The 25065-nt window shown below is 45.3% G+C and overlaps 1 protein-coding gene across 3 annotated transcripts in view; it reads left to right on the top strand.

The window, feature by feature from the left end:
• The window catches only part of XPO6 (exportin 6), a 129920-nt gene that overhangs the window by 81007 nt on the left and 23848 nt on the right, over positions 1-25065 (top strand). For 2 of the 3 annotated variants that reach the window (XM_070413429.1, XM_070413430.1), the window contains 5 exons: positions 4175-4283; positions 6565-6657; positions 7755-7824; positions 17178-17337; positions 21626-21718. In XM_070413429.1, coding sequence (XP_070269530.1) covers positions 4175-4283; positions 6565-6657; positions 7755-7824; positions 17178-17337; positions 21626-21718 — 525 coding nt within the window. The remainder of the gene's footprint in view (positions 1-4174; positions 4284-6564; positions 6658-7754; positions 7825-17177; positions 17338-21625; positions 21719-25065) is intronic. The other variant, XM_070413431.1, reaches the window with a different exon arrangement.

The following is a 25065-nucleotide window of genomic DNA, read 5'->3' as shown; positions in this document are numbered from 1 at the left end:
ATGGACATTTTAATGATGTTAATTTTTCCAATCCATGAACACAGTGTATTCTTCCATTTGTTTGTATCTTCCTCTATTTTTTTTTCTTCAGTGTCTTGTAGTTTTTCTAGTACAGGTCTTTTACCTCCTTGGTTAGGTTTATTCCAAGGTATCTTTAAAAAAAAAATTATATATATATATTTCTTTATTGATTTCAGAGAGGGAGAGGGAGATAGAAACATCAATGATGAGAGAGAATCATTAATTGGCTGCCCAACTGCACGCCCCCTACTGGGAGGTCAAGCCTGCAACCCAGGCATGTGCCCTTGGCCAGAATTGAACCTGGGACCCTTCAGTCTGCAAGCCGACACTCTATCCACTGAACCAAACCAGCTAGGGCTATTCCAAGGTATCTTATTTATTTATTTATTTATTTGTTGCAATGTTGAGATTAGTATATATATACTAGAGGCCTAGTGCGTGAAATTTGTGCACTGGGTGGGCGTCCCTTAGCCCGGCCTGTGCTCTCTCGTAGTATGGGAGCCATCAGTCGGACATCCTTAGCGCTGCCATGGAGGCGGGAAAGGCTCCTGCCACTGCTGCTGCACTCCCCAGCTGTGAGCCTGGCTTCTGGCTGAGTGGTGCTCCCCCTGTGGGAGCTCACTGACCACAGGGCAGCTCCTGTGTTGAGCATCTGCCCCCTGATGGTCAGTGCGCATCATAGCTACTGGTCGTTCTGCCGTTTGACCAATTTGCATATTAGTCTTTTATTATATAGAATACACATGCACACACCCTGTATAATAAAGAGGTAATATGCAAATTAACCCTTGTGCCCTCACAAGATGGCTGCCTACGACCAGGCCAGCAGGGGGGTTAATGAGGGATGACCAAACGACTGAACGAGCAGGCTGTGTGGGGCGACCAGGCCAGCAGGGGAGGCAGTTAGGAGCGATCAGGCCGGCATGCAGAGGCAGTGAGGGGCGATCAGGCCAACAGGGGCGGGCAGTTAGGGGCAACCAGGCAGGCAGGCAGGTGAGTGATTAGGAACCAGTGGTCCAGGATTGTGAGAGATATGTTCGACTGCCGGTTTAGGCCCAATCCCAGGGACAGTCGCACATCCCCTGAGGGGTCCCGGATTGGAGAGGGTACAGGCTGGGCTGAGGGGACCGCCCCCCCTCCCGTGCACAAATTTCGTGCAACGGACCTCTAGTACATATATATTTAAGAGAGGAAGGGAAAGAGAGAGAGAGAAACTTCAATGATGAGAGACAATCATTGATTGGCTACCTCCTGCACATCCCCTGGGGATTGAGCCCACAACCCAGGCATATGCGCTATATATGGTAATCGAACGATGACCTTTTGGTTCATAGGTTGATGCTCAACCACTGAGTCACACCTGCTGGGCTCATTTGTTAATTCTGGTAGTTTTTTTGTGGAGTCTTAGAGTTTTCTATGTACAATATCATGTCTTTTACAGATGATGACAATTTTACTTACTCCTTTTCAAGTTGGATGCCTTTTATTTTTTTCTTCTTGTCTGATCTGTGTGGCTGGGATTTTGATTCTCTTGACATTTTTCCCACAGATGTTGCCTGTTTTATTACTGATTTCCTTGCCAGTATTCTTCTCTAGGCCATGTTTAGTTGCCAATCTAATCTAGGTTGTGAAGTCATTTACAAACACTCTCATCACATGAGTTGGAACTCTTAGACTAGATGGCCTGTATTTGATCTTGACATTGGATATCATTCAACTTTGGTTATCTTGTTATCATAGTACTCACATATATAGACTGAGTCCTGTCAGGAAAACAGAAATTACTAGATTATTTTAAGAATTCAGTGTAGGAATTTGGTTAAACTGGTTTTAGAGGACTGGGAAAGTAAAAGGGGAACCCTGAGATAACAGATGATAACTATAGGAAGCAACTCCGCTCCTAGGTTGAGGGGTACCAAAGGAAAGAGGTTGGGGTTATTAAATCTACATCAGAGAGATGAACCCAGGCAGCTAGAGCTCATGTGTCTGAGGACAGAGGGCCACCCCACTGCCACAGGAGCTCCTGGGGGGCCCATGGAACGGGGACTCAATCCTTTGAGGAGAGAGAATAGTCTGGCTACTGGCACTTGTGAGAGTGCACGATGAGGCTGGTTCTGGGAGTGTGGAAGCTGGGAACTGGAACAGTTGTCACCACCAGGTGACCATTGTTGGGGCGACACTGCCAGGTCAGCAAGCCCATAGGAAGACGAGTCCTTCCCGCCGCCCTGTCTTCCTCTGCACCCTGTTGAGAGAGCCCAGTGGGCCGAGGAGAAGTGTGCTTTGTGTCATCTCAGCTCTAGTATCACACAGTCTGGAGAGCAGGTTGGCGCTGAGAGCTGAATGACCAGCACGATGGCTTGCTTTATGAGTGGGAGCAACCCCTGATCCTATCTGAGAAACATTTCAGGACAGGCAAGCACTTAGGCAACATGATTTGTTCTTGAAAATTAGTGGTTTGTTGGCCTTTGCGTTAGCAACTGTTGCATATAACTTGGTGTCTTCTGAGTTAAGTGCTTATCACATGTGAGTAATATCCAGCCTCAGGCTCCAAATGTTTCTGAGAAGTTATGCGTAGACATCAACACATCAGGGTTTCTCCAGGCTCTTTTTATTTTTTCACTTAGGTTATGTGTTCTTAAAACTGATTAAAGAGCAGGCTTGGGTTTGCTCAGTGGGTTGGAGCATCATTCTGTACACCAAAAAGGTTGTGGGTTTGAGTCCCAGTCAGGGCACATACCTGGGTTTTGAGTTCGATCTCTGGTCAGGGCATGTGCAAGGGGCAGCCCATCTATGTTTCCCCCTCCCCCTCTCTCCCCTCTCCCTCTCCTAGTTTCCCTCTTCCTCTCTTCCCTTTCCCCTCTCTTCCCCTCCCCTTCTCTTCCCCTCCCTCTCCCTTCCCCTTCCTTTTTCTCTCTCTAAAAAATCAATGAAGAACATATCCTCAGGTGAGGATTTAAAGAAAAAAAATAGTAGGTTTGGGGGAGTGGGTGGAGCAGGCTCAAAGCCCATTGGTGGTTTATGTGTAGAGAGAACATAGGATGTTGAGTTAGGGAGCCTCGGATTCAACTCAGTTAGCGTTGGGCAATTTATTTAACTTCTGTCAACTGTAGTTTTCTCATCAGAAGAATACCATTAATACCACTTATCTCTCTCAGTTGTTAAAAGGATTGAATCATTGAATTAATTGATATTTATATGTAGTGTCTGTAATTCCCCAGAGCAACCACTGAGAAAATATATGGTACAGAGAAAGACAAGTATCATATGATTTCACTCAAACGTGGAATTTAATGAACAAGCTGAACTACCAAGCAAATTAGACACAGACTAATAGATAGAGAGCAGGCAGATAGCTCGGGGAGTGGGGTGGGAGTGGGTAGAGGAATTAGGCAAAAAAGTAAAAAAAAAAGAGTGAACTCATGGACTTGGACAACAATGTGGTGGTTATGGGGGTGGAGGTGAAAGAGGACATAGAGGAGATAAAAGGGGATGGAAAAAATAAAATTAAAAAAATATATATGGTAAAAGAAATGACAAGGGAATTAAAATGGTACACTAGAAACTATCTATTTAACACAAAATGGAGGAATTGAGAAACAAACGATATGACATGGAGAAAATAGCAAAATGGCAGAAGTCCTTCCTTTTCAGTAATTACATTAAATGTAAAGGGTTAACTTCTAGTTAAAAAGTAGAAATTGGCAGAATGGATGAAAAAAAATTTGTCCAACTCTATGTTGTCTACAAGAGACTCACTTTAGTTTCAGAGACACAGATAGGTTGAAATAAAAAGGATAGAAAAAGATACTTCATGCAAACAATAACCAAAAGAGGTCGGGGTAGCTATACTAATGTCAGACAAAATAGACCTGAAGACAGAAATCGCTGCCACAGACAAAGAAGGACATTATATATGTTCAAAGGGTCAGTCCAGCAAGAAGGTGCTGGAACACAGTTAAATAAAGAACACCCTGCTACTGCTCTGCTCTCACCTACACACTTGCCAGCCCAGACACTAAGTTTAGTTTAGATGCTCCTTTGTGTACGGTAATTCAACACGCGGACGCCATTCCCTTCATAGTGCAGGATGCCTTTTTAAAGTCTGAGGCTAAAAGCCTGCTCTCACCTGTTGTTGATTTCTCCCTGTACGTAGGTACGAAGACGCTCTAGTCCTCTTGCTCACGGAGGTGTTGAATCGAATCCAGTTCAGATACAACCAGGCCCAGCTGGAGGAGTTGGATGACGAGACTCTGGATGATGATGTAAGCAGCATGCCCTAGTTGGCCTTTCTTGGTTGTCATGTGGTGTGAATCAGCACAGGGACCCAGAGCTCCCAGTCCTCTGCTCTGGAGACTTTTTAAGCCAGAGTAGTCTTACAGTTTGAGTTGTTCATTTGAAATTTATATCCTGCCTATCTCTTTGGGTTCATTAACTGTAAAAAAAGTTTTACAGGCATTTTTACTTATATGGACTAGAGATGTAAGTACATGTGCTCAGTGAAAAGTGTAAGAACTCTGTATCCCTCCTATTTTCCCTGCCTGGCACCCATACCTCCACTCCCACTTTGGGCAACAGATAAAAGCTAGTTGGATGCTGGTGGAAATAGTGAAAGAGATACTTAAACGATAAGGCTAGAATGAAAGGAAATTTCTTTTGAGTACATTTTGTAAACTGATATTTCTTTTCTTATTTTTTAAGCAGGAACCACTTCTTTTTGTTACTATTTGATGGATTTTACTTTAAAATATATTTTTATTAATTTCAGAGAGGAAGGAAAGAGGGAGAGAGAGATAGAAACATCAATGATGAGAGAGAATCATTGATTGGCTGCCTCCTGCACACCCCCAACTGGGGATCGAGCCAGCAACCAAGGCATGTGCCCTTGACTGGAATCGAACCTGGGACTCTTCAGTCCGCAGTCTGATGCTCTATCTGCTGAGCCAAACCAGCTAGGGCTAAACTGATATTTCTTAAAATCAGTTTAGAATTTATTGATGCTAGTGTCCCACATTGATAAGGAAAATGTCTTTAAGGACACAACTCCAGTGTTCTTTTTCCTTAACCACCATGCACTTCAAAATTGTCAAGTCACTGGTATATTTTCTTTCTGTTTTTTTTTAAAAATATATTTTATTGATTTTTTTTACAGAGAGGAAGGGAGAGGGATAGAGATTTAGAAACATCCATGAGAGAGCAACATGGATCAGCTGCCTCCTGCACACTCCCTACTGGGGATGTGCCCGCAACCAAGGTACATGCCCTTGACCGGAATTGAACCTGGGACCCTTCAGTCCGCAGGCCAATGCTCTATCTGCTGAGCCAAACCGGTTAGGGCGCTGGTATATTTCCAACATAGCAGTGACTGTGGCATAATCAAGACCAGGAGGGTAGCGATGTTTGGGTTGGAAAGAGCTCTGTACTCTGTACTTGGAACCAGATGGCCTGGATTTGAATCCATGAAGGAGACAGAGGCCAGGGCGTTGAATTTCTCTGAACCTTAAATTTCTCATCTCCCAAAAGGGGGAGGTATGTCTGTGTTGACAGTTATGTGAGGGTAACACATGCAGAGGGACTGGCTACATGCCTGGTGCATACTAGGCGCTTGGTAAACTTTGGCTTTACTTCTTGTTAACTGTATGACTTAGGCCAGTGGTCGGCAAACTGCGGCTCGCGAGCCACATGCAGCTCTTTGGCCCCTTGAGTGTGGCTCTTCCACAAAATATCGACTTCTGCACATGGGCCATGAAGTTTCAATCGCACTGTATGTGCGCGCCCGCACGTGGTGTTTTGTGGTATTTTGTGGAAGAGCCACACTCAAGGGGCCAAAGAGCTGTGTGTGGCTCTCGAGCCGCAGTTTGCTGACCATGGACTTAGGCCAGTGCTTTCTCGTATTCTAGCATGGATAAGAGTCACTGGCACAGATGTTAAACAGATTTTGATTCAGGGGGTTTGGGGTGGGGGCCACAGCATTGCACACCTAACAAGCCCCCAGGAGATCCGATGCTGCCTGTTTGCAGACCATACTTCAGTGGCACTGACGTAGTGATACTTACAGAACCCAGTACTGGCCTGTCTCAGAAGGAATGAGTGACCAGTTCATATAGCTCGGATGGGGGAAAGGGGACACGAGCATTTTTTTTTCACAAGTGGCTTTTCTATCTCTGTTCCTATGACTGTAGGGGAAAAAGTAGATCATTCTTAGATCATCTCTTTTTTAAAAATTTTTTCTTTATTGATTAAGGTATTACATATGTGTCCTTATCTCCCCAGTGCCCCCACCCCACCCCCTTGTTCATGCCCTCACCCCCCTAGTGTCTGTGTCCATTGGGATCATCTTCTTTTTAGGAAAAAGCTTTTAATGACAATTTATTGGGTTAAAAAATATCTTTTAGCTTGGCCTTGTTAAAGTACCAAATAACCTGATTTCATCATTTGCCATTTCTTCAAAATGGTATGTCTAAGAGTGAGGCTGAGGATCGCTTGGCAGGGAAAATGACAGGACTCTGCTGTAGGAGAGCTGACCTGTCTGTGTTTCCCCTGCAGCAGCAGACAGAGTGGCAGCGGTACTTACGCCAGAGCTTGGAGGTAGTGGCCAAAGTGATGGAGCTCCTTCCCACACACGCCTTCTCGACACTGGTAACTCACGTTTGGAGGGGGTTAAAGAGCCCAGTGATTGCCCTGCACATGTAGGATGAGCAGTAAGGCTTTTTTGCTCACCAGTATTGTAAAAAGATACATATTCTAAGCAGAAAGTAATACCCAATCCTCAAATTGATCAAATGTTAATATTTCCCCCAAACATGTTAGATCAACTTTGGGAAGTCCTGTTTTTCCTTCCTAAACTCTTGTCTATAATATAAACTTTACTAATGCCTTTATCAGTAGCTAGAAAGTGGCTGGGCCGAATAGAAGGTTTATTTATATGACTCACATTGCTGAAAAGCAAGCCATTGTAAAGCTCACTCTTGGCAAATTGCTGGCACTCTCTGCTTATATTTATGTGCTAGAATCTTTAGTCATAGGACTGATTTCACTGACTAAGTGGTACCTGTTTTCCGAGGATTTCATTAAGCCTCTCCTTCAAAGGCAAGTTAATTTATTGGGGTCAGCTTTGCATTGTATCTTTTGTTTTTCTATGGAGATTGCCATTTTGTCACCTGCCATTCTTAGGGATTTGCCACATTAAAGTTTTTATCTTTAACTTAGTGGTGAATAGCAGTTTAGAAAGAAAAGATACAGCTCTGGTTATGAAGGTCCTGTCTGCTAAATGAGTAAGGGAAAATGACTTCCAAATGATTTGGCCTGTCTTTTCACTTTGCCATGCACTTGAATAAAGGCATATCTGTATTTCTCTCAAGGGTAGGTTTACCTTGGATTTGAAGGGAGGTGGGCCTGTCTCAGAACTCTAAAAGAATCAGATCATTTGGGGCTTGAAGTCCTCTTTTAGGAACATCATAATCATACCCAGCATCCACTGCTTTGTTTTTAAAAAGTATCAAACTGATGGTGGTTTCAGTTGTAGAAATTGTTAGGGGTGAGGGGAGCTACCTCTTCGTAGGGTACGTAAAGGTTCATAGAGAAGAGTTTTTATCCCACCCCACCTCCCCACCTCCCCACCTCCCCACCTCTCCACCTCCCCACCTCCCAGAGGTACTTGGGCTGTTTTAATGGTAAAATGCTGTTAAAACTCACATTTATGTTTTGTTTTTTAATTGTGGTTTCTTTGTTTTCAGTTCCCAGTTCTTCAGGACAATTTAGACGTTTATCTGGGGTTACAGCAGTTTATAGTTACTTCAGGGTCAGGTAAACTGGTTTTATTTTCTAATTTAACCCACATTTAAAAAATGGACTAATATTGAATTATTGCCTTCTTTGCTGTCAGAATATGATTTCTCTCTCTACTGCCACTTCCCTGCAGCTTTGTCTCCCCAACTTGTAAACAGAAAGAAATCATGATGGGGAGGCACGTGGGCAGGTAAAGGATGAGGCTCTGACAGTATAGTTCATAGAGGTGTTTCAGTGAGAGAGAGGGGAGATAATTTGGAGCAAAAGGGTAGAGCTTTTTGAAAACCCTAGCAAATAGAATATCTTCATGTCCTTTAAACCAGTATGCTAGGAAAAAACAACTCTGGACTTTGCTGTGAGATACTCTTTCCTCCCTGGTATTTAGAATCCAGTAGGACATAGGAACAACTCAAAGCAGGCAAACTATGGTGGAGCATGCTGATGCTAGTAAATGCTAGCTTTCCTGGCGTAAGGGGCCGTGGGTACCTCTGGCCATAGCTAGTGGAAAAGGCTCTGTCCTGCCATTTACATGTTTCACCTACTTGGGGTTAGGGTTAGCATTTTTTTTTTTTTTGGTTATTCTATTAATAGTAATAATAACCTTCATTTGTAGAACACGCATTATGTACCTGGCACTATATTGTTTGCTTATGTTATCTATATATACTAGAGGCCCGGTGAACAACTATCATGCACTGGCTGGGGGAGAGGGGTCCCTCAGCCCAGCCTGCACCTTCTCGCAGTCTGGGACCCCTCTGGGGATGTCCTACTGCTGCAGAGGCAGGAGGCTCCCGCCACCGCCGCTGTGCTGGCCAGCTGTGAGCCTGGCTTCTGGCTAAGGACCCTCCCTCTGTGGGAGCGCACTGACCACCAGGGGGCAGCTCCTGTGTTAAGTGTCTGCCCCCTGGTGGTCAGTGCGCATCATAGCGACCAGTCGTTCTGCTGTTTGGTCAATTTGCATATTAGCCTTTTATTATATAGGATAAAAGGCTAAGTGACTGAGCGTCCGACTGTCCGACCGATTGGTACATATGACACACACTTGCAGTTTAAAAATAAATGTTGACTTATGCATGTGCAATACATATAAAGCTCCTATCGAATTTCTTAATAGTATTACTCCTTCAGGAATGCTGTGTCATAAATTAAAATTAAAAGTAGGTGCAATCATAATGCTACTGAGAAATATTAATAGTAAATGGCGTCTTTGTAATGGTACTAGATTTATTATCAAAGATTGTGACCTAACATAATAGAAGCTAAAGTATTAACAGGATCTGTGGAAGGAGAGGTTGTTCTGATTCCAAGAATTGATTTGTCCCCGTCTGACACTGGTCTCCCATTTTAATTAATTTGAAGACAGTTTCCCATGATGCCAGCATTTGCTATGACTATTAATGAATCACAGGACAAACTCTAGACAGAGTAGGAATATTCCTACCTGAACCTGTTTTTGGACATGGTCAGTTATATGTTGCTTTCTCTTGAGTTCGAAGAGCATGTGATGTTAAAGTTAAAGTTGTAAATACTTCATCACAAGGGATATTAGTCAAGCACTCTGAAAGTGTTTTTACTCTTAATGTGGTACACAGGGAGATATTAGAATAAGTTTAATCAATTTATCAGTCATTGTTTTTAGCACTGTTGTTTTTATATCATGTTTTTGTTTTTATGTCATGTCTTTGTTGTTCTATCATGTTATTGTTTATTAACCAATTTATATATTATTTTCATAGACATTTTACTAATTTTCTTTCATCTCTGACACTTCTATTATAGAAAAAGGGTGCGAATAGCGATATTAAAATATTTTTTCTAATTTCCTTTCGATGTGTATGAATTCGTGCACTGGGCCACTAGTCTTATATAATTCTCTCATGCTCTGTAAGGTGTAAGCACTAATACTAGTTACTCCTGTTTTACAAAGGAGGAAAGTGATGTTCAGATAAGTTAATTTTCCAAAGCCACATAGCTTGTTAGTGCTAGTCTCAGATGCTGTAATGGGGAATGATAAAAAATTGAATTAACTAAAATCTGACTTTCATTATGTCAGCTGAATGTTATATTGTGTTTGTAAGCACACCTGTGCCCCTCCCCCCATCTCCTATAGTCATTTGACAGTGTTTTCCTTAGAGGAGTCATGCCTGGCCCTGGCCTGCAAGCCCCTCTGTCGTGTAACTGTTGTTTCAGCCTGGCACAGAGCTGCCTGAAGTGCAGCCCAGCTTCTGGGCAAACTTGTTATTCATGGCAGAGCCTCCATGGGAGTCTCTTTCTGAGACTGCCCTTTTTGGTAGCCTGTGACGGCTTGTTTCCATGACTATATTAGCTTCCAAATAATTCACTGGGCCCCAGGAGGTTGATGGGACTTGGCATGTCCCAAGTATAGGCCCTGGTTTTGTTTATAGGATAAGGACAGCTTATATAGAACTTTAAAAAAAGACCACTTTTTAAAGCAAACATACCTGTAAAATATGCCTGTAAAATATTAATGAAAATCATTTAACTGTACAAATGCTACAGATTTTTCCAGAATTCACTCTTGGGAAAACTGTGTCCTGGCTGTCTCTCCTAGAAGGTATTCAGTATCCTGAAGACATTATTCTTGATCTTAAAAATAAAAATATAGAGCATGTATCTCCCCACCCAAGAAAATAAAATAAAAGATTGATCCCTGAGTTTCCCTTTTAGAATTGTAGCTGACTTTTAAAAATTATACTGAATTTGTCTTCAGGTAAAAATCTGCAGTGATTTTTAAATCCTTTTGCTGAGACGCAGCTGATAACTTAAAGCTGCTTTTCTGAGACAGATAATCTGATTTATTTTTCTGTACATAAAATACCATATACCTGCTCTCATTCAAGCCCATTTCCTGGTAATTTCACAGTGCGCTTGGCTCTTCCAGATCACTTAGAAAATCTCGTTCCTAGCCTGATCCTTAGTGTGTAATCCAATGGCAAACCTCTCAGGCCAGAGAAATACTGCTTTCTTATTTTAAAATGAGCTCTCTTACCCATGATGAAGCATTTCCTCATTTCTAAGTGGCTCAAAAGCCAAGTTTCCAGTGCAAAGGCTATTAAAAAGTGGGACTCTGAGTACATTCTGTCCCTAGTTTCCATGGCCATTCACGCCTCAAATAACCTTCATGCTATGCCGTACTAGTTAGCCTATTGCCTCATAACAGAAACCATGGTATTCTTTCTTCGATGGCCCTCTTCTTTCATTCCCATTTATCTAGCTAGTCTTTAGTTCTAGCGTCTTCTCTGGAGCCTATGTGGATGGGAGTCTCATTCTTACTCTACTTCTTCCTCCTTCCACTTCCTCAGTAAAATTCATGGAGAGTGTGTGGCCACAGCACATGGGTCACTGTGTGCTCTCTCATCCCTCGGGTGCCCTCTCACCCCTCAGGTGCCCTCCCCTCGCTGTCTGTCTTTCCCACCATTGGTAGTTTGAGAAACCTCTCATTGTTGAGTGTGCCCCTCGTATTGCATTTGTGTCCTTACATGGCCCTGAAGTATCTGTTTTGTATGTATCTGGCTATGCCACTGCTCAATGACATCTTCCCTCATCGGAGTGGTATTTCTGCTCTAAGTAATAACCCCGTTAGCTTTTCTGTTTAGCCATGCAGACTTTCCTGCCTAATGGATTGCTTCATGTAAAATATATAAGATTTTTGGACTTCTATTATTTGTTCCCCTGGGGTTCATTTATGACTCGTTTTTTCTCTTGGGGCAGAATACTGCAAATACTGATTTTCACACCTCCACCTCCCCAGCCCCCTCAGAGGACTGAATTACACAATTACTAGGATTTTATCCAGGGCGATGATTTGACAGGGAGCTGTTCTTTGGATGTGGCTTACAGCGGATCTGGACAGCTTCAGGGGGCCTTGGTTTGTGGAAGACAGGACTTCAGTGTGGCTGTGATGTTTTCTTTCGAAAACCTGTATGTAGCACTGTTCTCTCCTAAAGGTCCCACTTTGCAGCTGTCTGTGATACTGGGGAGAAATCCAACCTTAGCCAAACAGAAGAAAATGTGGGTGGATCTGAATAGCTTTTCCCAGTGGGAACCCTGGCCTGCCTCCTCAAGTTGAGGTGGCACCTTGCGCAATGCGGTGGCAGCGGTGGTGTGCACTTTCTAGGCTGGGGGCAGGCGGGGACTTGGATTAGTGGTGCTTACTGCTGGTGTGTTTGTCTGCCATGCAGGCAGAGCAGGAAACAGCAGCTGCAGTTTTATTAATATGCACCTTAGATGGCACATATATGTTAAGTTGAATTATATGGAATTGCAGTTTTGTTAAGTGAGAAGTGGTCAAATGTCAGCAATTTCATATGGTTCAAACTTCTATCTCTCTCTCTATAAAAGGCTAATATGCTAAGTGTCCCTCTGACCACCTGACTGGTCGCTATGATGTGCACTGACCACCAGGGGGCAGATGCTCAATGCAGGAGCGGCGGTGATGCACACTGGCCATTTACAAAGAAACAGCACCACGGACCTGGCACCGACAAACCAACACTTGGCTTCCCTAAGTGGGACACAGGCCCCCCACCCCCCCACCCCCCAGAGCAACAGCCCACCAAATCGCAGCCAACGCTGCCGAGACCCCATGGCGAAAAATGCAGCCCACAGCCCAGCCCAGCCCGGAAACAGTGGCTGTGGGCACCGGGTAATGACATCACATAGCAATGCCCGGCTTCCTCTCCCTAGCGACTAGCCTGTCTTCAACCCAGGAACATGACTTGCTTTATAACCAGGTGGAAACATTTTACACTTTAACCAAATGCCTGTGAAGTGTTTTCCCATGCCCCATCTCATTTGATCCTCACAGAAGTCCTGGGGTAGGTAGATAGGAGACGTGGTAGAATCCTATTTTCTTTTCATCAGCTGGAAAACAGAGATTTAGAAAGTTTAGAAACTTGACCTGGCTGAAAAGAAGTAAGAATGGTGGACCTTGAAAATAACTTCAGGTTTTCTCACTGCGAAAAATATAGTCAAACACTGCTGCAGTTACATATTTTACCCTTTGTTCTCCCTGTGTGATCTACAATCATAATCTCCTTCGTGTTGATATATACTGCTGTGTTGCTGACAATTACCTGAAGGAGAAGTTGGGGTGCTTCACTGGGCTGGAAAAAGTTTAGCTAAATCAGAAAGCAGGTCTAATTAAGCGAGTTTATTCTCTATATTAAAAAGGCTAAGTTGACTCAAGCATGCGCCATACATATAAAGCTCTCACTGACGCTAACTGCATGTGTGTGTTTTCATCTGTCATTGTTGATCGTGAATTTGGTTGACACTTCTATTATAGAGAAAGGGTGAATAGCGATATTAACATAATTCTTCTAATTTCCTTTCAGTGTGCACGAATCCGTGCACCGGGCCTCTAGTAGTTTAATAAAACACACACACAGCAGTTCCCAGCTGTTTTTTCTTTGTAGGTATTGTTCCTTGTTGGACAAATTAGGGCAGGTTTAGAGGGGAATAACCCAGAAGACAAGGATTCTCAGAAGGAGTGTGTCATGGGTAATGGAAGGGACCCTGGGCGTGTACTTCAGCCAAGAGGAGATTTTGCAGGAATGGTACCCTGTCTTCACACCTCTCCAAGAATGTAGTATGTCATCAGGCTTAGGCTTGTTTTGTGTTCTACCCTCCGGCGGTGGGACAAGGGGTAATAAGAAGGAATTACATGGAGACAGATTTCCCTCCCCTGTGTTGTTGTGTTTTGTTTTTTAATTGATTTCCAAGAGGAAGGCAGAGGGAGGCAGAGAAACATCAATGATGAGAGAGAATCATTAATCTGCAGCCTCCTGCACGCCCCCTACTGGGGACCGAGCTGCAACCTCAGGCATGTGCCCTGACCAGGAATCGAACCATGACATCCTGGTTCATAGGTTGACAGTCAAACACTGAGCCACACCAGCCGAGGTCCCGTGTTTTTGACCAGGCTGTTCAAAGATGGAAGTCTCTCTCAAGAGGGATTGGGCTTTTCATCATCCAGTGGAGGTGTCCAGGAAGAGGTTGAAGGGCAGGAGGGAAGGGGCAGTGCTGGGAGCAGAGGGGAAGAACGGAAGGCCTGGGAACAATACCTTCTCCCCCCATTGCTTTTCAGAGAGGGTGGAATGAAGTAAGTGGGGAGAGAGACATTGATGTGGGAGAGACACATCAACTGGTTGCCTTCGTCATGAGCCCCAACCGGGGTCAGGGAGCGAACCTGCAACCCAGGTATGTGCCCTTAACGGGGCATTGAACCTGCGACCCCTCAATTCTTGGGCCAACACTTTAATCATTTAGCTTTGCCAGTCAGGGCTGGGCATACTATTTTTAAGCTGCCTACGAGAAACAGAATGTTTCTCTTCATACTTAAAATATTTAAGAACCTAGTTCTTAGGTACAGTGGGGCCTTGACTTACGAGTTTAATTCGTTCCGAGACCGAGCTCGTTAAGGAGCTCGTTAAGGAGCTCATTAACTCAAATTACTCTATCAACTCAATGCAAAAAATAGGCTGAGAGACAGCTGGTATCTCAAAAAACTCGTTAGTCGGGACACTCGTAAGTCAAGGCCCCACTGTATACCTAAGGGTACCTAGTTGTAGATATTAAGCGCAACAAATACGTTGAAAACTAGTGATCAAGTAGAACTTGGTGGGAGATGGAGTGGAAGATGAAGACAGGTGCATACAGGGAAAGGGAGGGGCTATTATACTAATTCAAAACTTGCCCATGTGGCTCTTTGAACGTTGAGCTGGCCTCTCTTTTTGGGCCTGTACCATGGCCATGTCCACTTCCCGGGTGTTTTTTGTTTTTGTTTTTTTCTCTTTAAAAATTTTTTGTTGATTTCAGAGAGGAAGGGAGAGGGAGAGAGAGAGAGAAACATCAATGATGAGAGAGAAACATTGATCGGCTGCCTCCTGCATGGCCCCCACTGGGAATCGAGCCCACAGCCCGGGCATGTGCCCTGGCTGGGAATCGAACCGTGACCTCTTGGTTCATAGATCTGTGCTCAACCACTGAGCCACTGCAGCCGCGCCCGGGTGTGTTTTTCATCAGGGTTTATTTCCCACAGAGCCCCGAGGAGTGGCTGCTGTGCAGAGGAACAGCAGGTTTTAGAAGTTTACCCTGGGAGTCGGTTACCTCTGGACATTCAAGAGTATCATTGTGCTCCTTTTGTTAACCTGGAGATGAAGAGGGAGGGGCATTGTTCCCTCTCATGTGACCCAGCATGACTGAAATATCTCCTCCTGTGTGTTCCCTGGGCTCCTCTGGCTGGTAGTGTGGGCGGTCCTCCTCTTGCTTGGGCTGGGAGCTGCTCACTCTTCTGGATGCCCACCCATGGCACCCAGGGCTGCCTGTCCTGTGTTCCGCACCAAGGCACTCATCTCCATGGGGAGTGCAGGAGGAGGAACAGGCGACTGGGGGCGACTGGGGGCTGGCCTTTGTCACTGGCTCTCTCCTTGTAAGGTCCTTCCTTGAGCTGCCTCTTCCTTTTGTTCTGCTCCTTGGGTGTGACCCACTGAGACAATGCCCAGGCCAGAGCATTTCCTTTCCAGGCTCCTATCCTCCCTTGGGGGCCGTCAAAGGCTCTGGGCCCAGCCTGGTCACTTGGAAGTCGGTATAGGATCTGAGGTGTCACATTGCTACTTCATCCACCACTTTTTTCGTAGGTGCTCGGCCTTGCTGGGTTCCTCTCCACAGGTGCTGCTTATCCATGATCGCCTTTGATTACTGCAGTGACGGTTCCCAAGGGCAGTGTGAGGATTTGAGCTCCAGAGACTCCCTTTCCTACTCTGTCTAGCACTAGCTTGTTCTCTGTTTGGTTGTATTGAACTCATGTATACATTTGTGATCTCCTGTGATGCATCAGGCACTGTGTGACATTGGGCGCCACTGGGCGTGGCCCTCACTGTGAAGGACTTGATAGTCAGAAGACTTGTAAATCATTAGTTTATCCCTGGAGGAAGGCAGGACGGGGGGAAGCTGGTTCTCCGTCTGAAGAAGGGAGGAAGGTCTCCTGAGAGAGTTGATGCCTTGCCTCGGGGAGCTGTGTGGGTTCTAGGAAGACATTTGTGCCTCGGGAGCGGGTTGGTGCTAGTCACTTTGAGGCTTTTGCCTCCTACCAGAGTAAAAACCCGAAGTGGCCACAGAGGGCGCAGGCTTGAGAAGTGTGTAGGGTTGCAGGTGCCTGTGGGCAGGCTCTCGCTGTTCCTGCTCCTCCTTCCCTCATTCTGGGGGGCGGGGGGGCGGCTTAATCAGACTGCGAGGCCTCCCCTTGACAGTTTTACTGTTTTTGTGGATGTTTGTGAGTAGAGGGGCCCAAGGAGCAAGGACGCTGCTGAATTGAGGATGTTTTTGTCCTCCACCTTGCATCCTCCTTGCTTAGTTTGAAGAAATTATGTTGCAGAATAAGTTTCAGGCCCTAGAAAATTATTTGTTTTTCATAATTATTACAAACATTGAATAATGGTTTATAATCTACAGGGTTTATCTAATGCATTCTAACTTAGCCCTTATAATAGTCAATTAGATAGTAGCATTTTTTCCATTTTAAAGCTGAGGAAACTGAGACTCCGAAGGGCTCACTGAGGCACAGAGCCAGTGAGTGGCAGGGAATCTGTCCTCTGAACCCAGCTCGTGCTCTGTACTCCGTGCTGCGTTCCTACAACCGTCTGGGTGCAGTGCTGAGTGCACGCTGTCCTGAGCAGGGACAAATCCTCCCTCTCAGCCCCGGAGACATGGTCTATGACAGGGCCGTGTGCGAAAGCAAGCAGATTTGCAATTGCTTAGACGAGGGGTTCTCAACCTTCTGGCCCTTTAAATACAGTTCCCCATGTTGTGACCCAACCATAAAATTATTTTCGTTGCTACTTCATAACTTAATGTTGCTACTGTTTTGAATCATAATGTAAATATCTGATATGCAGGATGGTCTTAGGCGACCCCTGTGAAAGGGTCATTTGACCGCCAAAGGGGTCTCGACCCACAGGTTGAGAACCGCTGGCTTAGACTGAGCTTAGGACACCTGCTCTGTCCCGGAAATGTGACTCAGGCTGGGCAAGTTACCAAACCTCCCTGAGGATGTTTCCTTGTGTGTAAAATTGGTGGCATCAATCCTTCACAGGGTCAGGAGGAATCAGATAGGTGCTTGGTGCACATTACTACCCTCCCTCCCCAGCTGTCTGTCTGTCTTCCTCTGCTGTCTGTCCCTCCCTCTGGCTCTTGAGTGCATGTGGGTCTCGTTTCCCTACTCAGTCCCAGGAAGCAGACTGTGTTTCAAGAGTTGGTTTAGTACATGTAGATTGCCTGGTGAGCGGTTGTCTGTCGTGGCAACCACAGCACGTTCTTCCTGAAAACCTGTCTGAGGTGCTCTGTTCCAGGACACAGGCTGAATATCACAGCGGAGAACGACTGCCGGCGCTTGCACTGCTCCCTGAGAGACCTGAGCTCCCTGCTGCAGGCTGTGGGCCGCTTAGCCGAGTACTTCACTGGAGACATGTTTGCTGCGCGGTTCAACGATGCCCTCACAGTCGTGGAGAGGTAGGCTGGCAGTGACATCATGGAGTCATTCCCTCTCCAGAGCTCAGCTGTACCAGCTTCTGCTCCGGTGCTGGGTCAGTCAAGGCTCTGCATGTGTAAGGAGAATGTGGAGCGATTACTGGACCTCTCGGAACTTCAGTTCCTTATGTGTAAAATGGAGTGGACAGTATCTTTAGGTTTATTGGGGGAATTGAATGAGATAAGGCACTTCGCACAGGGCCTAGCATGTGGCAGATAAAAAATATAATTTCATTGAAGAACTTATAATAGGTACAAAGACAGGATTAGCCTCCAAAGAAACCAGGTGAGGTCAATCTTCATGTCTTTCTTCATAGGATGGAGAGGCATTAGGAAGGCCTGTTAGTTAATAAAAGGCAGGCAGTAGACACTATCCAGGTAGGCAGCCAGATGGCAGAGGTGGGGTTTTCCTCTGTCCTGTGGCAGTAGGACTGGTTTTTCTAGTCCTGTTAGAGTCCTAAGGAGTTAAACCTGGGCAGCCTCAAGCCTGACCTGAGAGGTGCTTCCCAACCTTTCCTCCACTAGGCTCCTTTCATTACTCTTTCCCCTTGGGTACCGCAGAGGGTTTACAGCTGCAGCATTTTATATTCCCTAGTTCTCCCCCGCCGCTCCTCCTCCTCCTTCTCCTCCTCTTCCTCCTCCTCCTCTTCCTCTTCCTCCTCCTCCTCCTCTTCCTCTTCTTCCTCCTCCTCCTCTTCCTCTTCCTCCCCACCACCACGCTCACGAATCCTACACTTAAAAAGTCATACCCTTGGCCCTAGTTGGTGTGTCTCAGTGGTTAGAGTGTTGGCCTGTGCACCAAAGGGTCTAGGGTTCAATTTTCTGTCAAGGGCACGTACCTGAGTTGCAGATTCAATCCCCGGCCTTGGTAGGGGCAAGTGCAGAAGGCAACCAACGTGTCTCTCTCAAATTGATGTTTTTTTCTCTCTTTCCCTTTCCTCTTCACCCCCTCTCTCTTTCTCCCTCCTTCCCTCCCACTCTCTCTAAAAATCAATGGAAAAATATCCTCGACTGAGGATTAACAAAAAACCTCCAAAAGAAGTTATACCCTCAGTACTAAGTGATAGGTGGTTCAGGGAACTTGTGAGTTGATCAGATCAAAACTATAGCTATGAATCCAGCCCAAAGTCAAGACACCTGGGGCTTTCACTGGCCCAGTAGCCATGTCATTGATAACACCCTGAGGGAGGAGTCAAACTCCAAGCCTAGTTACCTGCATACCAGCTTTTTTTAAATGTTAAAGCAGAGGTAACTAAAAATTTGAAATAAATCTTTAAAATCCAGATTAACATTATCCTATATAATAAAAGGCTAATATGCAAATCGACTGAACAGCAGAATGACTGGTTGCTATGATGCACACTAATCACCAGGGGGCAGATGCTCAATGCAGGAGCTGCCCCCTGGGGGTCAGTGTGCTCCCACAGGGGGAGCAACGCTCAGCCAGAAGCTGGGCTCTCGGCTAGCGAGTGCAGTGGTGGTGGCGGGAGCCTCTCCCGCCTCCGCAGCAGCACTAAGGACCCCTTGGGGGATGTCCGACTGCCGGCTTAGTCCCACTCCCCGTAAGCCTATTCAGGTTTCATAAGCTTGCAGTGGCCATGCCCATCCTGGCCACTAATTTGTTCCCAGGTTTGACTGGCAGACAGGTAGGTACCTTCCCACCTCACTTAAGCCGGCAGTTGGAAATCCCCTGAGGGGTCCCGGACTATGAGAGGGTGCAGGCCGGGTTGACAGACCACCCCTCCCATACGCCCCCCTCCCCCCTCCCCAGTGCATGAATGTCATGCGCTGGGCCTCTAGTTAATAATAAAAGCAGCATACAGTAGTAAGACATTTTCAAAGGTGTTTTTGCACATTTTTTTTTTCATTCTATACTTTGAGGGACAAATATTGTCACTTTATCTGTGAGTACACTGTGGCCAGGGATGGTGAGTGTCTTGCTTCAGATCACAGCTCATGAAAGGGAGCACCTGGACTTTAACCAGTTTCCTGAATCCAAAAACTATGCTCTTTCCAAACCACAGAGCTTCTACTTCTGGAGTCCTCTTTCCTCCTCTCCCATTAGGCCCATTTACAGTGATGGTTGTTAGCGCAGATAGGACATGTCTTTCTTTCTGTCTGAAATTTTATAGTTTTAAAATCTATACTTGAGGAATATATATACGAATGATATCAGTCATCTCAACTTCTAAAGATACTTAGCTATTTTGTCTTCAATTTAAAATAAAGTATGAGAGAAGGCTCCTTGTTATGATCTTAATAGCTAGTGTGATTAGCAGTGTTTCAACTTATAGGTTACCCCAAAAAAACCTAGTAATAAAACTGCTAAACAGCTCTGGCCAGTGTGGCTTGGTTAGAGCATCGTCCTATACACCAAAAGGTGGCGGGTTCTGTTCCCAGTCAAGGCACATAACCAGGTTGTAGGTTCTATCCCCAGTTGGGGTGTGTGCAGGAGGCAACCAATTGATGTTTCTCTCTCACATAAATGTTTCTCTCTATCCCTCTCCTTTCCTCTCTCTAAAAATCAATAAAAAAAATTTTTTTAAACCCTGCCAAATAGAAATATTGACACATCTAGAAGTCAATTTTTAGTGCTGAACATCATTAAAGAATGCTGTGTAATGTAAAAACAGAATGCAAAGTCCAGTACTGTATGATTCTACTTACATGAGGTATGTAGAGTAGTAAAATTCATAGAGACAGAAAAAAGAATGATGGTTGCCAGGGGCTAAGGGGGTATGGAGAGTTGTTTAATGGGTACAAGTTTTATTTTGGAAAGATGAAAAAAAAGTTCTGGAGATAAACAGTGGTGATGGCTGCACAATGTCAATATACATAATTCCAGTGAACTGTACATCTACTGTGTGAATGTAAAGACACTGGAAGAGTTAAGCACTAGATAACAGGTCCACATTGGTGCACTGCTTACTGGGAGTCGCCGTTCTGATTTCCAGTGATCACCTACACCCTTCCCAGGACTTCAGGTTGGAAGCCCTTGGCTCTTTCCCTCTCACTTTCTTGACTGACACCCCCTTTCGGTCTGCTTCCCAGCCCTGAATAATTTGTGGCTCAAGCTTGTGGATTTCTAATAAAGTCCTGTGTTTTTTTCTGCATCTGAGAGATTTTTCAGTTTATGGTCCACATGCACCAGAGCATTGGTGCTTTTCAGAGATGTATGTTTCCAGACCCTCCTACAACTGCGTAGTCGGTCTGTGGGGTTGCACCAAGGAGCTGACATTTGTAACAAGTTCCCCAGTTGCTCCTTATGCCAGTGAAGTTGGGGAACCCCTGCACCATTGGATTGAGGGAGAAGAGCACATGCTGTCCTCCCTGGCGTCCAGCTCAGTTTTCTGACAGAGCAGGCACAGAGGGAACTCAGCCAGGTCTCCAGTTTTCCCCTTGACTCAAAGGAATGTCTGTCTCTAATGACAGGCATTTCTACTTCCCAGTAGAGCTGGCCATTAGTTATTGTAGTTCATGCTCATTTTATACAGTGAGCCCTTGGGCAACAGTGGGTTCAGCAGTTTGCTCCTGAAATAATTGTGCTTAAAGTTAAAAATACCTGTTTAATTCTAGAAACTCTTGCCCCCCACCCCAGAATTTTATCATGAATATTTTCACATATTCATAAACACTGAACAGTTATACAGGGAAGACCCATATACCCATCATTTAAATTCTACAGTGCTATATTTTCTTTATCATATATCTATCCACCTGAAACATTTACTTTTTAAAATATATTATTTTTATTGATTTCAGAGAGGAAGGGAGACGGAGAGATAGAAACATCAATGGTGAGAGAGAATCATGGATCGGCTGCCTCCTGCATGCCCCCACTGGGGATTGAGCCCTCAACTCAGGCATGTGCCCCTAACTGGAATCAAACCCGGGACCTTTCAGTCCACAGGCCAATGCTCTATCCACTGAGCCAAACCAGCTAGGACAAACTTTTATGTTTAAAAAAATTTTTTTATTGTGGTAAAATACACATAACAAAAATTTTCATTGTAATCATTTTTACTGTATATAGTAATCAGAATATATTCTCTGTGTTGGATATTTATATTACTTTCAAAAATTTTGATACTATATGTAAAGGTTTAGTTAGTATCTTTGTATATAAATCTTTGTGCACATCTCAGATAATATCTTTGGGATAAGATTGAAGGTCTGGTCTCTATTCTTAGACCTTTGTTGGTACCTGTCTATCTGTGTTATTTAAGTCCATAAGCTGAACGTTTTTTCTTACCTGCTTTTTTGCCAACAGGTTGGTCAAAGTCACTCTGTATGGATCTCAGATAAAACTGTACAACATTGAAACTGCTGTGCCATCAGTATTGAAACCTGATCTCATTGATGTGTAAGTACAGAGTTAGATGTTTGTATTCTCAGGAAATGTCCTCCAGCCCCAAATCATCTAATCTAATAAAAGAGAAACATGAAAATTGACTGTACCTTCGCTTCACCACAAGCCATGCCCACCAGCCAATCAGAGCGACTATATGCAAATTAACGCAACCAAGATGGCGGCTGGCAGCCAGGGAGCTGGAGCAAGGAGGAGGCTTGGTTGCCCCGGCGATGGAGGAAGCCAAGCTTCCTGCCTGCCCTGGCCGGCTGTGGCCTCTGCTAAGGCAACAAAGTTTCAATTATAGAAGATAAATAAATCCCAGATATTTGCTTCCAGCCAGCCTCCACTGGGAGCTTGGGTGGCTGGGGGCCGTGGCCAGCCTGCACACAGCCATCAGCCACTCACCCAGGCTGGCCAGGCACCCCAGCGGGGACCCCCACGCTGAAGGGGCTGTGGCCAGCCTGCAAACAGCCATCAGCTCCTCACCCAGACTGGCCAGGCACCCCAGCGGGGACCCCCACCCTATAGGGGGTGTGGCCAGTCTGAAAATGGCCCTCAGCCCCTCACCCAGGCTGGCCAGGCACCCCAGCAGGACCCCCAACCTGATCCGGGACACCCTTCAGGGAAACCAGCCAGCCCCCACCCATGCACCAGGCCTCTATCCTATATTATAAAAGGGTAATATGCAAATTGACCCTAACAGCAGAACGACTGGGAATGACTGGTCACTATGACACACACTGACCACCAGGAGGCAGATGCTCAATGCAGGAGCTGCCCCCTTGTGGTCAGTGCACTCCCACAGGGGGAGCTCTGCTCAGCCACAAGCCAGGCTGACGGCTGCCAGTACAGCGGTGGTGGCAGGAGCCTCTCCCGCCTCCTCAGCAGCGCTAAGGATGTCCGACTGCAGCTTAGGCCTGCTCCCCACTGGCAAGTGGACATCCCCCGAGGGCTCCCAGGCTGCCAGAGGGATGTCTGACTGCCAGCTTAGGCCCAATCCCCCCCCAGGTAGCGGGCCTAAGGCAGCAGGTGGACATCCTCCAAGGGATCCCAGACTGCAAGAGGGCACAGGCCGGGCTAAGGACCCCACCCTCCCACCGAGTGCACAAATTTTTGTGCACCGGGCCTCTAGTTTTATAGATAAAAAGAAACAGTAGTGGCTGCCATGAAAAGGAGTGAAACTCCCACTTCCAAACCTAGAAGAGAGAAAGGTTGTTTGATTGTATACATGGGGGCAGGGGTGGTTGGAGTAAGAGGACTTCATCCGGCAGACACGAGCTGGGAGTAGAGGCTAGGAGTAAGCATTTCAGGAGGAAAGAACAGCACAGCCAACACAGTGTTGGGGAGTCACACAGTCGGGAGGTGGTGAGCAGTTTGTGTGGTGGGAGATGAGGCTGATAGGTATGTTGGGTCTAAAGTGGAAACACCTTGAATGCCATTAATCACCTGTGGAACAGTAGCTGAAACCAGTGTACAAAAGAGTTCCTTGAGGAACATATTCCTTCAGAGACTGATGACAGAAGACAGCATAGGCTCAGGTATTTGCATGTTACACAAGGACTTTGGGTGATTTTGAAACAGGACATCCATGGACCACACTATGAGAAACTTTATAGATGGTGGGAAGCCATTAGGAAAGTGACACATAGAAGTGATAGAGCAACGATTTTCAACCTTTTTCATCTCATGACACATATAAACATTACTAAAATTACTAAAATTTTGCTGATCTGACAAAAAAAAAGTATAATTTTGATTCACACCAGATGGCTGTTGTCATTTTTTTTTTTTTAACAATCTAAAGGAAAAGAGGTGTGTGCCCCTGACAAAAATAGTTAGGTGTTGCATGTTTTAGAAATCCTTTTGGCATATCGGTTGAAAATCATTGGGATAGAAGAGTGGGAACGAGAGATGGGCCATATCCCAGAGATCACACTGCCCTGAAGGCTTGTTCTAGACTGGAGCAGGGACTGGCAAATGATGGCTTGATGCCAAATCCGGGCCACTACCAGCTTTGTAAGTAAAGTTTTATTGGCACACAGCCATGCCCATCCATTTACATATTGTCTGTGACTGCTTTTTTACTTCCGTGGTAGAATTGAATAGTTGTGAACAGGGTATAAGGCCTGCAAAGCCCAAAATATTTATACTGGATTTTACAGAAAAAGTTTGCTAACCCCTGTTCTAGAACATTCTTGAGCTGCAAATTAGGTAAATGATAGAAAGAGAATCTTTTTTACTATGGTGGTTTACATTTTTAAAAATATTGCTTTCCTTTTTGAGAATTTAAAGAAAGCTGTGAAGTTTTTCCTGAGAAAGACACTAATTTCATAAACACAATACCTTTTAGACAATTTCAGGAAGTTGTAAGTCCCTTCCTTCAGCCTCTAAGAGCTCTACAAATCTGATAGATAGACTGAAATTCTCAGACTCAAAAGGCAGACTCTGATGTCCTTCCTCCTTACTTTTGGTACTCAGAACTTAAGTAAAGGGATCAATGGGTTCTAAATACAAAATAACTACCTGGTCACTATGGAATTTAAATTCTCAATACCTGTATTTTCTCTTCTTTTGTTTTATTATATGTTTTTATTGATTTCAGAGAGAGGAACGGAGAGGGAGAGAGAGATACATCAATAACAAGAGAGAATCATCGATTGGCTGCCTCCTGCACCCTCCCCCCTTATTGGGGATCGAGCCCACAACCCAGGCATGTGCCCTGACCGGGAATCGAACCGTGACCTGGTTCATAGGTCGACTCTCAACTATTGACCCACACTGGCCAGGCCTCAACACTTGTATTTTCTTACTTTAAGGTACTTAGTACCTGCAGGAGGAAATAAAATGAACTCTTATACTCTTAAGCTAGACTCATCAATTATAAATGTTTTGCCACATTTGCCCTTGTTACTTGTGCTTTCTCTCTCTGTGTACACATGTGCTCACATACATTTTTTTGTGTGATATATTTGAAAATAAATTGCAGACAATATGTCACTTCACCAAAAAGTCCTTTAGCATGTATCCTCTAGTAACAGGGACATTCTTTTACATAACCATAATACTACTAGAGGCTTAGGCCTGGCCTGCGATCAGGGCCATCTTCCCTGGATGCCGGCAGCTGGCCCTGCTCACAGCCACCACCCACCCCCAGTTCCTCAGGCGATCGGAGCCTGCCAGCCGGGGGGAGGGATCAAGAAGTTGGCCGTCCCGCCTGTTCGCCGGCCCTGCTCCCGCCGTTGGTCACCCTCTGTGTGTGGGGCGACCCTCGGGGTGGGGGCCTTGGCCTGGCACCGCCCGTGTCCCCTGCCACCCAACCCCGGTTCCCCGTTTGCCATCAGGTGATGAAAGCCTGCTGG

Source organism: Myotis yumanensis, unplaced genomic scaffold, assembly GCF_028538775.1.
Source record: "Myotis yumanensis isolate MYYU_CA2020_CCGP unplaced genomic scaffold, mMyoYum1.0.hap1 SCAF_4, whole genome shotgun sequence".
NCBI classification, from domain to species: Eukaryota; Metazoa; Chordata; class Mammalia; order Chiroptera; family Vespertilionidae; genus Myotis; species Myotis yumanensis.
Note: the sequence above shows the minus strand (reverse complement) of the source record. Positions and strands in the feature narration are given on the sequence as shown.